Source organism: Glycine soja, chromosome 6 (genome assembly GCF_004193775.1).
Source record: "Glycine soja cultivar W05 chromosome 6, ASM419377v2, whole genome shotgun sequence".
Lineage (NCBI taxonomy): Eukaryota > Viridiplantae > Streptophyta > Magnoliopsida > Fabales > Fabaceae > Glycine > Glycine soja.
In genome coordinates, this window is record NC_041007.1 from 33,928,128 (window position 1) to 33,941,305 (window position 13,178).

General features: G+C 34.0%; 1 protein-coding gene across 5 annotated transcripts; it reads right to left on the reverse strand.

Annotated features, from left to right (window-relative positions):
- Window positions 1-5,132: 5,132 nt before the first annotated feature.
- Window positions 5,133-11,062, reverse strand: LOC114416804 (chromatin remodeling protein EBS-like). 5 transcript variants are annotated; one of them, XR_003667590.1, is made up of 5 exons: window positions 10,764-11,057; window positions 10,277-10,619; window positions 9,722-9,790; window positions 7,874-8,023; window positions 5,133-5,421 (listed from the first exon to the last, which is right to left on the reverse strand). XR_003667590.1 is itself a non-coding variant. In XM_028381826.1 (5 exons), the coding sequence occupies exons 1-5, from the start codon at window positions 10,834-10,836 to the stop codon at window positions 5,395-5,397; spliced, it is 651 nt and encodes a 216-aa protein (XP_028237627.1). In that variant the 5' UTR covers window positions 10,837-11,039; the 3' UTR covers window positions 5,133-5,394. The 5 variants fall into 5 exon arrangements, 2 of the variants coding, with proteins under 2 accessions (XP_028237627.1, XP_028237628.1); XM_028381826.1 differs by having other exon boundaries at window positions 7,874-8,012; window positions 10,764-11,039; XR_003667588.1 differs by lacking the exon at window positions 5,133-5,421 and adding an exon at window positions 9,502-9,608 and having other exon boundaries at window positions 7,871-8,012; window positions 10,764-11,062.
- Between the last annotated feature and the right edge of the window lie 2,116 nt (window positions 11,063-13,178).

The following is a 13,178-nucleotide window of genomic DNA, read 5'->3' on the forward strand; positions in this document are numbered from 1 at the left end:
GGATGATACAACAATGGCAGATCGAACTGGGGACAAAATTAAAATAATTCTTGGAATCAAAACAATAGACCACAGTGTCAAATTTATGGTAAGCCTGGACACTTAGCAATTGATTGCTGGAATAGGTTCAATCAGAATTTTCAAGGTCCTCCTCAAGCAAATCACAGTCAGTATCAACATGTCTCTCAATCTGATCAAGCATTCATGTCAACACCAACAACTGTTATGCATCCTCTCTGGTATCCAGACAACGGAGCAAGCCATCACATCACCAATGATGAGAGCAACTTTTCTGTTAAGACTGATTAGACAGGGAATGGTCGAGTAAAAATTGGTAATGGTTCAGGTTTCATCATTAAGCATATTGGAAATTCTAAAGTCTATGATTCTGAGTCACACAATTACTTTGTTATGAATCAGTTGTTACATGTTCCATCTATTACAAAGAATCTTCTTAGTGTGTCATAATTTTGTCGAGATAATCAAGTATTTTTTGAATTCCATGCTAATAGTTGTAATGTCAAACAGGAACATACCAAGGAGACTCATCTTCAAGGCAAGTTTAGCAAGGGTCTTTATGTTTTTCCCAACCTTCAGCATCAAAACCACATTTATGCTTTCCATTCTACAACAGATTCTTCATTCACAGTCTTGGAGCTTTGGCATTCAAGACTTGCTCATGCCTCTCTTAAAGTTGTTAGATCAGTACTTAGTCATTGTAGTATACCATGTAATCATTAGCTACTTCTTTGCTTTGTCAATCATGTTGTATGGGGAAGGCACGTTAGCTTCCTTTCTTTACTTCTCAATCTGTTTACGCTAGTCCTCTTGATCTTGTTTTCACAGATATTTGGGGTCCAGCCCCCTTAACTTCTTCTAATGGATCAAGATATTACATAATTTTTGTTGATGCATTCTCTAGATATACTTGGATGTATTTGCTTCAAAATAAATCTCAAGCATTTACTGTTTTCCTTCAATTTAAATCTCTTGTTGAAAAACAACTTGGCACAAATTTAAAAGCTTTACAATCTGATAATGCAAAAGAGTATCTCACCTTTACCCCTTATCTTACTGAATAAGGGATTCATCACAGATTGACTTTTCCATATACACATGAACAATATGGTACACCTGAAAGAAAGCATAGACATTTGACAAAAACTGGTCTCACTCTGTTGGCTTCAGCTTCTCTTTCTTGAAATTTTTGGGGAGAGTCATTCAGCACTGCAGCTACTATAATCAATTATCTTCCTTCACCTGCCCTTAACAATATGAGTCCTTTTGAAAAATTGTTTCATAAAAAACCAGATTATAAGTTCTTGAGAGTGTTTGGATGTGTTTGTTATCCTCTATTACGACCTTATAATAAACACAAACTTGACTTTCGGTCACACATGTGCCTATTCATTGGTTATAGTTCTTAGCACAAGGGTTATAAATGTCTCTCACCTTCTGGCAAATGCTACATTTCTCGACATGTCATCTTTCATGAGTCAGTTTTTCCTTATAAACTTCTTGGCAATCCTTTTGTTTCTGCCTCTTCCCCTCTTTCTTCCAATTCTACCTCATCTAATCCTTTACTAGTTTTATTTCCTACTACTCGGATTTTCCAAAATGATAATGATACAACTGATTTATTACCTAATGCTTCTTTACAGTGTGATACTACTGATTCTTCTGCCGTAGCTGTTTCTTCTCCCATTGCAAGTTATGTTCCTCAAAATACTCATCCCATGACAACCAGAGCCAAAGCTGGTGTTTTTAAACCGAAAACTTATGCTTCTTACAAGGAAGGAAGCTATGATCACATTGTTGAGCCACATACTATAAAGGAAGCAATGGCCAAGCCAGAATGGCTCAAAGCTATGAAAGAGGAACATGACGGTTTAAAAGCAAGTTTAATGCTGATGGACGTTTTCAAAGGCACAAGGACAAGCTGGTAGCAAAAGGGTATCATCAAAGAGAGGGGTTTGATTTTAAAGAAACCTTTAGTCCAGTGATTAAGCCAGCAACGATTAGAACTGTTCTGTCCTTTGTGGTTTCTCAACATTGGCCTATTCATCAAGTGGATATCAACAATGCCTTTTTGCATGGAGACCTTCAAGAAACTGTATATATGACTCAACCACCAAGCTTTGTTTCATCCGACAAACACAAAGTATGCAAACTGCTCAAAGCTCTTTATGGCTTGAAACAGGCCTCCAGGTCTTGGTTTCACAAACTCAGTTTGACTTTGAGGTCCTTGGGATTTAATTCAGCCAAGAGTGATACTTCTCTTTTCATGTGATTTACACCTACCTCTAAAACCTATGTGTTGGCGTATGTTGATGATATAATCTTCACCAACTCTTCTTCTTTTGAAATCACCTCTCTTATTGCTCATCTTAACAAGTTTTCTTTGAAGGACTTAGGTCCTCTAAATCTCAGCCAACTCCCATGGTTTCTGGTTTAAAGCTTACTATTGATGGTTCTTTTTCAGTTCAGGATCCTACTCACTATCGAAGCGTTGTCGGAGCTCTTCAATACATCACTGTGACAAGGCCTGAAATTTCATTCTCCGTTAATAAGGTCTGTCAATTTATGCATAGACCACAAGAGCATCATTGGAGGGTAATGAAACGGATTTTAAGATATCTCCAAGGTTCAATTACATATGGCTTGCACATCAAACCATCGCAATAGTTGCATATCATGGGTTTTTGTGACTCAGATTGGGGTTCAGACCCTGATGATAGAAAGTCTACTACAGGTTATTGTGTGTATCTTGGACCAAATCTTGTATCATGGTCTTCTAGGAAGCAAACTGTTGTTTCTTGAAGTAGCACTAAGGCTGAGTATAGAGGACTTGCTGCTGTCGCTGCAGATATTTTATGGCTGCAGAATTTGCTCAAAGGGTTGTGTGTTCCAGTTGCATTACCAAGAATTTATTGTGATAATTTAGGTGTTGTCCACCTTGCTACCTGTCATGCACTCTCGCACAAAGTATTTTGAGTTGGATTTGCATTTTGTTCACGATAAAGTCTTGTCGCGCGAGCTTGTTGTTGTTCATTTGCCTGCCGATATTCTCACTAAAGCTGTTTCAAATCCTCAATTTACAATATTCAGATCCAAACTCAAGGTTTCATCCGCTTCCACCATGAGTTTGAAGGAGGGTGTAAAGGAAAATTGTCAAGCAGACAATTAGTTATTGTTGTTACGTTCTGTTATTGCAGTTTTATCCATTTTGTTATTGCAGTTTTATCTCTTGTTAAGTTTGTTGCAGTTCTATCCCTTATTATTGCAGTGTATAAATACCCATCATATAATCATTCATTGTATCAATGAAATCACTCTATTCTTTTCTATCTTATTCATGATCACAAATTCTAATAATTAAAAAATAAGCGTGGAAGTCATGTTCGGAAGAAAAAAATTAGATCAGATTCATCGGTATCTGACAGTAGAAAGACTCCCCCTTTGAAGTTGCTAGGTTTTCTTTTATGAGTCTTTGAAGTCACTAGGTGCATGCTTGATTATAATTGTGATTTCGACTGGTCGTTGACAAGTGAGGTTATTGTGGGATGTTTTTATCATCAATTGAGCTTTTCACAAATGGTTTGGGTAATCAAAATCGTAAATAGGAGATTTGGAACTCTCTCAAATAATAAATTAGTTACGAAAAAAAATAGGGAGAGGGAGAGAGGTTGAAAGGAAATAGAAAAAATGAAAAAAAAAAAGTTTCAGATAACAAAGGGGCAAATGAGTCAAATACATGTATCTCATAAAAACTTAATTTAATTACTTAAAACTGGTATAAAGGGTTCAGATGAGAAATCCTGATTATTCCGCCAAAAGGAAAATGACAAATCCTGATCGTTGGTTATTTTGCAAATAAATCTAACGGATATTATAAAGTGGACCAAAATGGATCATTAACTCACTGGTCCACCGTAGCCTGGGCCTTAAAAGCGTTCTATGAAATTGAAATATTGTTGATGAATCGTGAGGGCACACGAACTACACTTGTAGCCAGGTCAGCTCAACAAATATACGGTACGTCTTAAAGTGAAATTAAAAGAAAAACTATTTTTTATGCATGTTGTTTGTACTTTTATTTTTCCGTAAAATCTTTGGATTTCAAGAAAATATGAGTTGATTTGAGAATATTTTCGTATTTAGTTTCGTTTATTAAAATAAATATATATTTTTTAATTTTAAGAGAGATTTTAAAATTTCATTATATTTTCAAATTTAAAGTAAATAAAGCATGCTATAACAGTCTATTTTTGTAGAGAAAAGAAGTAAAAAATTTAGTACGTATTTAGTTTAGTTTATTAAAATAAATAACTTTTTTGTTAATTTTTAAGATATTTTAAAAATAAATTATATTTTAAATTTTAAAGTAAATTAAACATGGAATAACAGTTTACTTTTGCAGAGAAAAGAAATAAAAATTTTATTTTTGATGTAAATTTTACAATATATTGAATGCCAATTTATTTTTCAAGATTGATGTGATTGATTAGTTTTATTCTTCAGATTAAAAAATAAAAAATTTAATCCTTAATTTTATTAGGAGTCAAACAATTTGAAACATTAACAAAAGTAATTTATTCCTATACCTTCTTTTTTTTTACTGAATTATTCGTATGCTTTCTTATCTGTCGATTATTGATTCTTAATTTTAGGGTACACTTGTGTCCTTATTTTAAAACTGAACTAGTTCACAATTATTGAAATTTAGGACTGACTTTACTCCTCTTCAAAAAAAGTACTAACTTTACTTTCTTCGTAACGTCTCACTATAGACTAATAATACAAGCTTCATAGACGAATTAAAACCTTACAAATATAATATAAAAGCTAAAATTATTGATTAGACTATATGTCGAGAATTAAGTTGTTATCGATTCATATATGGTACCTAAGGCAATGATGCAAGGTAGGACATCCATAAGAACAAACTTTGTTCAAAATATTTATTATATATCTAAAATTCAAACTTAAAAATCACTAATTAAACTAAAATAATTATATATCTAAAATACACTTAACCGTAGAATTTAAAGCCGGCTCCAGTTGTAGCATTTGCTTAGCCGTAGAAACTATTTTTAACCAAACAATAGCTAGCCACTAAAAAGGAACCAACATTTTAAACTAACAATTGCGCTGTACTTGGTTTTTAAGGTTTGATGCCATCTCAAGAATTAACACTTGGATCGGAGTTCTCATCAATGGACAAAAGGAAAAACAGATGAACTGTCATAACAAAATGTAAAACGGATAGATACATAATAACCTGAATCAAATACATGAAATCAATGTTTATAGCCTCTAGAAGAAGCCGTACAACACACAAAAGCTACCATAGAGCCAGCCAAATTAAGCAAGAACCACACACACCTCACATGGTCATCTCTTCCGCCGCTTCGGCTCCACCTGAAAATTCAAAATTTGAATTCTAATAATACCATTATCCAATAAGCAAATCTGTCTGTCTATCAATTATTTTGTCATCCCCTATGGTTTGAGAAACACCGTTTTTATTTTATCAGCGGAAATCGAAGACCTTGTCAAGAGTTTACAACAACTCACACACCATATTCAACCAACCGAATTAAACCCTCATAACTTTTTATTCCACTTTTGATTACAAAAATGTCACGTTATTTTTATTTTGTTTACTGGTTTTAAAAGTTTGTACAAAAGACAGTGAAAACTCAAAACATAATAAAAATAAAAATAAAATTAAGTTGTTTTCATTTTTTCCTATACAAACTTTTGAAAATAGGAAAGAGTATAAATTGTGACCATTTTTGTAATCAAAAATAGAAATATAAAACAAAGACAAATATTTACTCAAACGTTTGTCAAACCAAACGGTTCCCAAGAGTTTCCAATTTGTTGTCATAAAATCTTAAATCACCACTCTAAATGCTAGCTACCATAAGACACTACAGTCTATACCGTAGTAAAAAAGTCCAAGAAATCTAAAACAAAAAATGACAAGTAGAGATAAGTCCTTAGGAAACATAAGACTTTGCTACAATACCTTACATGATTCAACTATCACCCCAAATTCAGCAGTGTCATTTGCAAAAAAATGCACCAAGCACAAAAGTAAAAAAAATGGGAGGAAGACCAAAATTAAATAACTTTCATGCAGACATAAAAATTGGGGGAAGATCAAACTTAAATAACTTGCACAATAGTGACAGAGAGGAAACTTTTGCATTTAGTCTTCAATTTATAACCTCAACCACATCTTGGTAAACATTTTATTGCTCTTCACAAAATAGTTTGATGTAATTAAAATTCAGATTTGAATTAAATATTGCATAGAAATTTGTAAACCTATTTAATTTAAAGAACCAGCTTAATGGCATTTAAAAATAATATAATAGTACTGGGTGATATAAATTATATACTTATCAACAAGAAACTCAAAGCAGTCGCTTGTTAACCAATAAGTAATGGTCATGTCATGACTTCAAAAATCAAATGTCCACTTCTCATATATATTCTTCGAGAGGCTAGTTGAACCACAAAATTATTATATTAAGAACTACCAACAAATCGAAATGCATACGAGGCAAAATGAATGAATGAATATAAAGATCTGTAGCAGAATAGTCATCAATCTAAGCCCCCATATGCCTACATGTATATCCCCTCACAAATTGAAAGAAGATGCTGGTTTTTCATGGTACATATTATTAAAATTATGAGCAGATTGGCTAAGTCAAAATTAGTCAAAACCACATCCCAAGAGGCATGCAGAAAGAAAATTTAGTTTTACAACACTTAAATGTGAATTTGTAAACAAATTGGTGATGTTTCTTTGTAAAACAAACTCTTAGTAACTGATATCCAAAATAAAATAATAAAGGAAACTAGATCACCTATAAGATAATTTCCTGACCAGTGTTTGGGTCTACCATTTGAGAATGAGTTTATTGGAGCTTGTTTATATTTTACCTGTAACTCCATTTCACCACAAATATTTTTCCTTAATAAAAATTGCCTTGTTAAGTGTGTTCTCTTATCTGGCTATTAGTTTTCATTTTCAATGATGGCAACAAAACCATCAGATTTTATAATATGCAAATTTTATCATTTCAAATTTATCTTTAGAATTGTGGATATAGTGCCGCATTAGGGCTCACCATGAACCTGACTATATATTGACTTAACTCAGAAAATGCAGATGAGAGTTATATATAGTGAAAAAAATACAAGAAAAAAGGATTCAGATTTATTTGGTGAAGTGAATACGTGTGATAATCATAAGGAAATCAATATAGCAAAGGCTATACTGATAAATCTATATCTCAAACAAAATAGTTGCAACCTTCAAAGTATTGATTAGCAAAAGAAAGTTTATATTTTAAAGTAAAGGCAACAATAGGCACCCATATCCGTATATTACTTTTAGCTGTCCCACAGTTTGAACTAAGAATGAATAGTGCAAAGTTAGGTATCAAAACAGGAGAAGTGCACATGATACTGGTTAACATACACATGTCTGGTACTTTTGCATGTGTCTCAATCAAAACACCAATATCTTCTTGGTTTTGCAACTATATGGAAAAGGAAGAAATCCATGCTAACTGGTGGAAAACTAGCTGCAATGTATGGCCAATCTCAAAACTAGGTTCAATAAGGGTAAATATTTTCAAGAAAAATAATCCTCTTTTCCCATCAAACTTTAAATGCTACGCCATATGTTAAATTGGTCAATTGTTTTTCATCAATGTGTCCCCACTCCCCTCCCCATATCATTGCCAAGGGGAAACAAATTAACAGAAAATCAATGTCTTAGTCATATAATGGGAACAATAAGTAATAAGAACATAGTAGTAATTATATGGAAATGGATCCAGTAAGTCACCTTGCCATCAGCTCCCAGTGATGCAGAAAATGTAGCTTGGGGTTTCTTCATATCATCATCAGATGAACATTCGGAACATACAAAATGATCTAGTTTCTTAGCTTCTTCAATAGTCATGCCCATGCAAGCAGGATGGTACCTACAAGAAACCTACAAAGATTGAAATATGTGTTCTATAAAACATATAGCGACATCAACAGATATGGAAATCCACAATAGGACGATTCTTTGAACACTCATTATATTTAACACTCTTCAAAGTGATGTCAACAAAGTTAAGAGTGAATGCCATGAGTGCACCAAAATTTGCATCCCCAATATTACATAAACATCGATATAAAAATCATGTCTAAGTATAATTTAGTGAATGCCATGAGTGCACCAAAATTTGCATCCCCAATATTACATAAACATCGATATAAAAAACATGTCTAAGTATAATTTTTACCACTACTGTGAAACCAATCAGCGGACGGAATAAGCCTCTGCATCATTCAATTTAGGATAAATAGTCATTTTTGTCTCTGAATGATGAAAATTCAAATTTTAGTCCTCGAAAGTGAAAAATGTACGACAAATTCATTCATCCACTAACTTCCGTCCATTGGAGTTAATGAAAGAACCTACGTGGCACATTCAGGGACGAATTTGTCAGCACTCTACACATTCAGGGACGAAAATGACTATTTATCCAAAACATAATTATTTTTCATCTTCCCCCATCTTTTAATCGTTGCAAACCTAAATTACAATAAGCACTTAAGAAAATAGGAAAGCAAGCATAACTTAGAACAAACATAATAATAAGCATAATATTCATTAATAAGCATAATCTGTCTATTGCTCTGAAATTTCTAATGCGACAATACCTTATCCAAAATATGAGACTCAAACAAAAATTCACAGCCATTAAGTTAATCCTTACCAAAAAATGAGACTCAACTTGATTTTGTCATTACTTAATGTTATCACAATAGAAATTTCAGAGTAATAGACAAATTATGTTTATTAATCAATATTATGTTTATTATGTTTGTTGTAATTTATGCTTGTTTTCCTATTTTTTAAGTCTTATTGTAATGTTATACTTGCAACAATTAAAAAAAGAGGAAAGAGGAACATTAAATTATATTTTGGGTAAATAGTTATTTTCATTCTTGAATGTGTAGAATGATTACAAATTTGTCCGTGAATGTGTCACATAGGCTTTTTCATTAACGGTAACAGATGGAAGTTAACGGATAGATAGATTTGTCATACTTTGTTCACTTTCGAGAACTAAAATTTGAATTTTCATCTTTCGGGACGAATTTGTCAGCGCTCTACACATTCAAGTACGAAAATGACTATCTATCAGATAAAAGAAACAACAGAACCCATAGTCATAATAACAACAGCCACACACAAACACAATGGCCCTTTCAGCCAGAGAGAAAATTCATGTCACTGAATTTTTTGGCTGTGTGTAGAAGAATCCTTTATTTATTCACTCTTTCCTTCTTCTCAGTTCTTTTTTTATTGCACAAGTAAAATGCTTTTTCAAGACTAACATGCAAAAACCTTGCATAGGCCAAATAGGGTTTTTTAAGAGTTTTAGAACAATTATTGGAACATGGGAGACATCTTACATTTTCTATGAGCTTCCTGTTGTCACAACCATTCCCCTTCTCATTTTACTACCAAATTTGACCTTTACAACACCTTAACACCCTTTACGGCGTTCATTCTGCAGGCGCTGGAATCACATAATCCCTTCAACCCAGTAAATAACATCTATTTCTCAAATTCCACATACATAAACAAAATCCAAACTCCAAACAAAGTAAATCAGAATAAACCGAGTCTTACCAATCCTTGCACCCTTCACATTGTACCATGAGATCATCCGGGTTATAAGGCATCTCACATTTGCAATACCTTCAAAACACAAACCAAAAAAGCCCCCCCGCCCCCCCCCCCCCCCAAAAAAAAAAAAACAGGAACCCCATCAGTCCTGAAACCCAAAATACCCATCCCCACAATCAATAACCACCCCCTCCCCCCCCCAAAAAAAAAAATAATAAAAAAAGGTAAAAATATGTTTTAGTCCCTCAAAATTCAATTTTAGTCCCTATAAACATTTAATAGGCTTTTAGTCTCTACATTTCCGAAATTGCTGTGGTTTCCTATCACTCCCTCACCAGGTACTAAAAACATGTGATCCTCTTAAAATGCAAAAACTAAAAACTTATTAAATTCTTAGAGACTAAAACCAGGTACAAAATAAATGTGTTTTCCGTTTGTGCTAAAATGAAAAACTAAAACTGTATTAAATTCTCATAGGCACTACTAAAATCGAACTTTCTCTCATCAATTTGAGGGACCAAAACACATTTTTTTTTCAAAAAGGAAAAAACAACTCACACAGCAACACGGTCAGGGGTAAAAGCCCCAGAAGCGGCCTTGTACTCGAATCTACAATAGTAATCCTCAGCACCCACATTCTCAAGCTTAGTGTAGTTCTTGAAAGAGTGCACCACGCACTTGCCCTCAATGGTGTGCGCGCTCTGCACATCGTAGTGGTCGGAGAGGAACAGTTCTTTCGCACCATGGAACTGTCTCCGACCACCAATCGACTCTTCCGGCCTGTAGTACCACCTCACACGCACCTTCACGTTGTTCCTATTATCCTGCTCGATCATCTCCACGCGCGCCACGTAAGGGGGCTTCGACGTGTCCGAGGGCCGCATCAGAACACAGTCTCCAGCTGCAAAACCCAAACATTTTCTTAAACGATAGCTCTCGCCTTCAAAACGACATCAGCATCATCATCATCATCGTGGGCAGCCACAAAAACAGGGAAAGGGACCGTTTTTCAACGAGAAAACGCAAAAGGGTTGGCGTGTGTTACCTCGGACGATCTTGTTGGTTCCTCTTATGGTGTATGAGTCCACGTCCTTTCTGCCTGGCCTCGTTTTCGCCATGCGGAGCGAGAAGGGTGTTTTGGGGAATGTGATTTTTTTTTCTTGTTGGGTTAGAAGAAGAACAGAGGAACCCTAAGGTGAGGGTTGGGTGTGGTGTGGGGGGTTTCACTTTTTTTGTGTGAGGAGAGGGAGTGACTGTGACGCTTCGCCTGTGATTTTATTACAGTGATTTTTTGGGAATGCAACGGGGATTCTTGGTGGGTTCACTACATTTGACCGTTTTCGTAGTAACTTTTTGGCCCTGAGATCTGCGCTAAGCAGTTTCCTAATTTGCTTCATGATGTGATATCTAATGTTACTTAAGAAGTGTGACCAAATCCATTTTTTCAAAATTCAAACACGTCATCTCTTATTATTAGTATATGATATGATTAATATTTATTAAAAATTATAAAATCTCAAATAAAATTTATTAAATAATAATGAGTGCCAATTGCACAATTTATCATTTTTATGATGAATTTCAAGTAATAGTTAAAAGTGTATTAGAAAGAATACGAAAAGAATATCTTATTATCTTATTGACATTTTTTATTTCCCTATCATTTATAAAACTTAAATTATATTTTTATGGCCATTTTTAAAATTAGATTGCAGTTTCATTTAAATAAATTGTGTGATAAAAAATTCAAATTTTTAGAAGTTATGTAATTTTTTGCAAAAAAAAAAATCATAGCCAGTTACTATTCAATCCCTTTTGGTAACTTTCCAATCTATTTCAATTATTATTAAAACTCAGCTTTGAGAGTTTAGTGTACTTAATAGTGTAAGAAAAGAAGACCTTGAAGAAGTGATGGCTATTGCAAGAAAGGGAGCATTCACTAGCAAGCCAGAACCACTAACGATAGGAACACACATATTCCAATTAGATGGAACTCTAGAAGATTTCAAACATCAAACTATCTACCTATGGGTCAAATGATTTGCTAAATATTCATGCAACTAGAGTCATAGATGAACATTTGTTATTGAGAATAAGTGTTGCGAGTTATGCACAGCAACTATCGGAACCTCGAGAAGAAGAAGGCCAAGAAGCACCCTTGGAAATAGGAGAGGAACTAGAAGTCGTCCCATAAAGAGACTCGGGAATGAAATTCCGAAGATTAAAATTGTTGAATCCATATCCTTAGTTTTAATTATGACAAACTATTACGAATGTAAATTAAAAGGATGATGGGTGTAAGTGATGACTAACATTCTACTTTAGTGTTTCAGTGTTTATTACTTTAAGAAACAGACATGTTCATTCATTCTGAAGTGCTCATAAAGGTTTAGAACAATTGTCAAAGTTGAGAACTTAGAAGAATTCATGGAGCTCATCAAAATGATTGAGTTTGCTTCCCTCTGAGTACTTGGTTATTTGCAAGATATTGAACAACAAGGCTTTACAAATAACTCTTATCAAAGGCTACCCGAAAAACATTCAATATCAAAATGAAGTTATGGCATAATCTACATCAAATGATGAAGACTTTGACTCTAAATATTTGAACATCATAATGGTTCATAAAGCATCACTTGGACAACATCAAAAGATTGAAGTTGACAGTTCTTCACTTTTCATATGTTGTCGTGTTGATTGTTGGACGATGGACAATAGGGTGGATGACACCATTGGCTATCTGGTCCAATACTTGCATCTTCTATATTGGTTGCCCAATCTTCTGTAATCTGGTGGAGCGTCCAATCACATAGAAGAGAACGTCCAGTTTGGTGGTTTATTAACATAAGTTGTGTTATAACTATAATTGTTTTTCTATTTTTCTATTGTAATTGTTTTCAGTTAAACAGTTAGCTATTGTCTCCTTTATAAGGAGCTTTATATTCTAGGTTCGAAGAGCTTGAGAGTACTTAGGATCCTTTCATTGTAAATTCAGTTATTCGCAATAAACTAACACTTTGCGCGATATCTCTCTTTTCTTTCTATCACCTAAACTTCCTTATTTGAATAGAGTTTCTTGAATCTTCACCAATAAATTGGTATCTAGAGCTTCGGTTAAAGATCAGTTGCACATCTATTTTGTGGTAGATCGAGTCATCAGTGATCAACCATTCTGTTTGTTATCTGTTCGTGCTGTGTTTTCAAGATTCTATCAAGAAGATGGTCAACACAATCAAGATTGAGAAATTCATAGGAAAGAATAGCTTTAACCTTTGGCGCATCAAGATGTGAGCCTTGTTGAAAGAACAGGGCATCTGAGCTCCTCTCTCTAATCAACCATCGAAGATTGATAAGCCAGTACTTGAGTTACAAGAGGAAAAGGCGCATTCACTTATTCTTTTATCTCTGTCTGATGAGGTTCTTTATGAAGTTTTAGAAGAACTAATTGTTGTTGGGCTTT

What these genes read in the sequence shown, in the direction of transcription:
- LOC114416804 (XM_028381826.1), bottom strand. Translation starts at nt 10,836, where the DNA reads ATGGCGAAAACGAGGCCAGGCAGAAAGGACGTGGACTCATACACCATA. An exon ending in AACCAACAAGATCGTCCGAG is followed by an intron (nt 10,620 to 10,763) that starts GTAACACACGCC and finishes TGGGTTTTGCAG; the next exon opens with CTGGAGACTGTGTTCTGATG. An exon ending in TGTGAAGGGTGCAAGGATTG is followed by an intron (nt 8,013 to 9,721) that starts GTAAGACTCGGT and finishes GGTTTCTTGTAG; the next exon opens with GTACCATCCTGCTTGCATGG.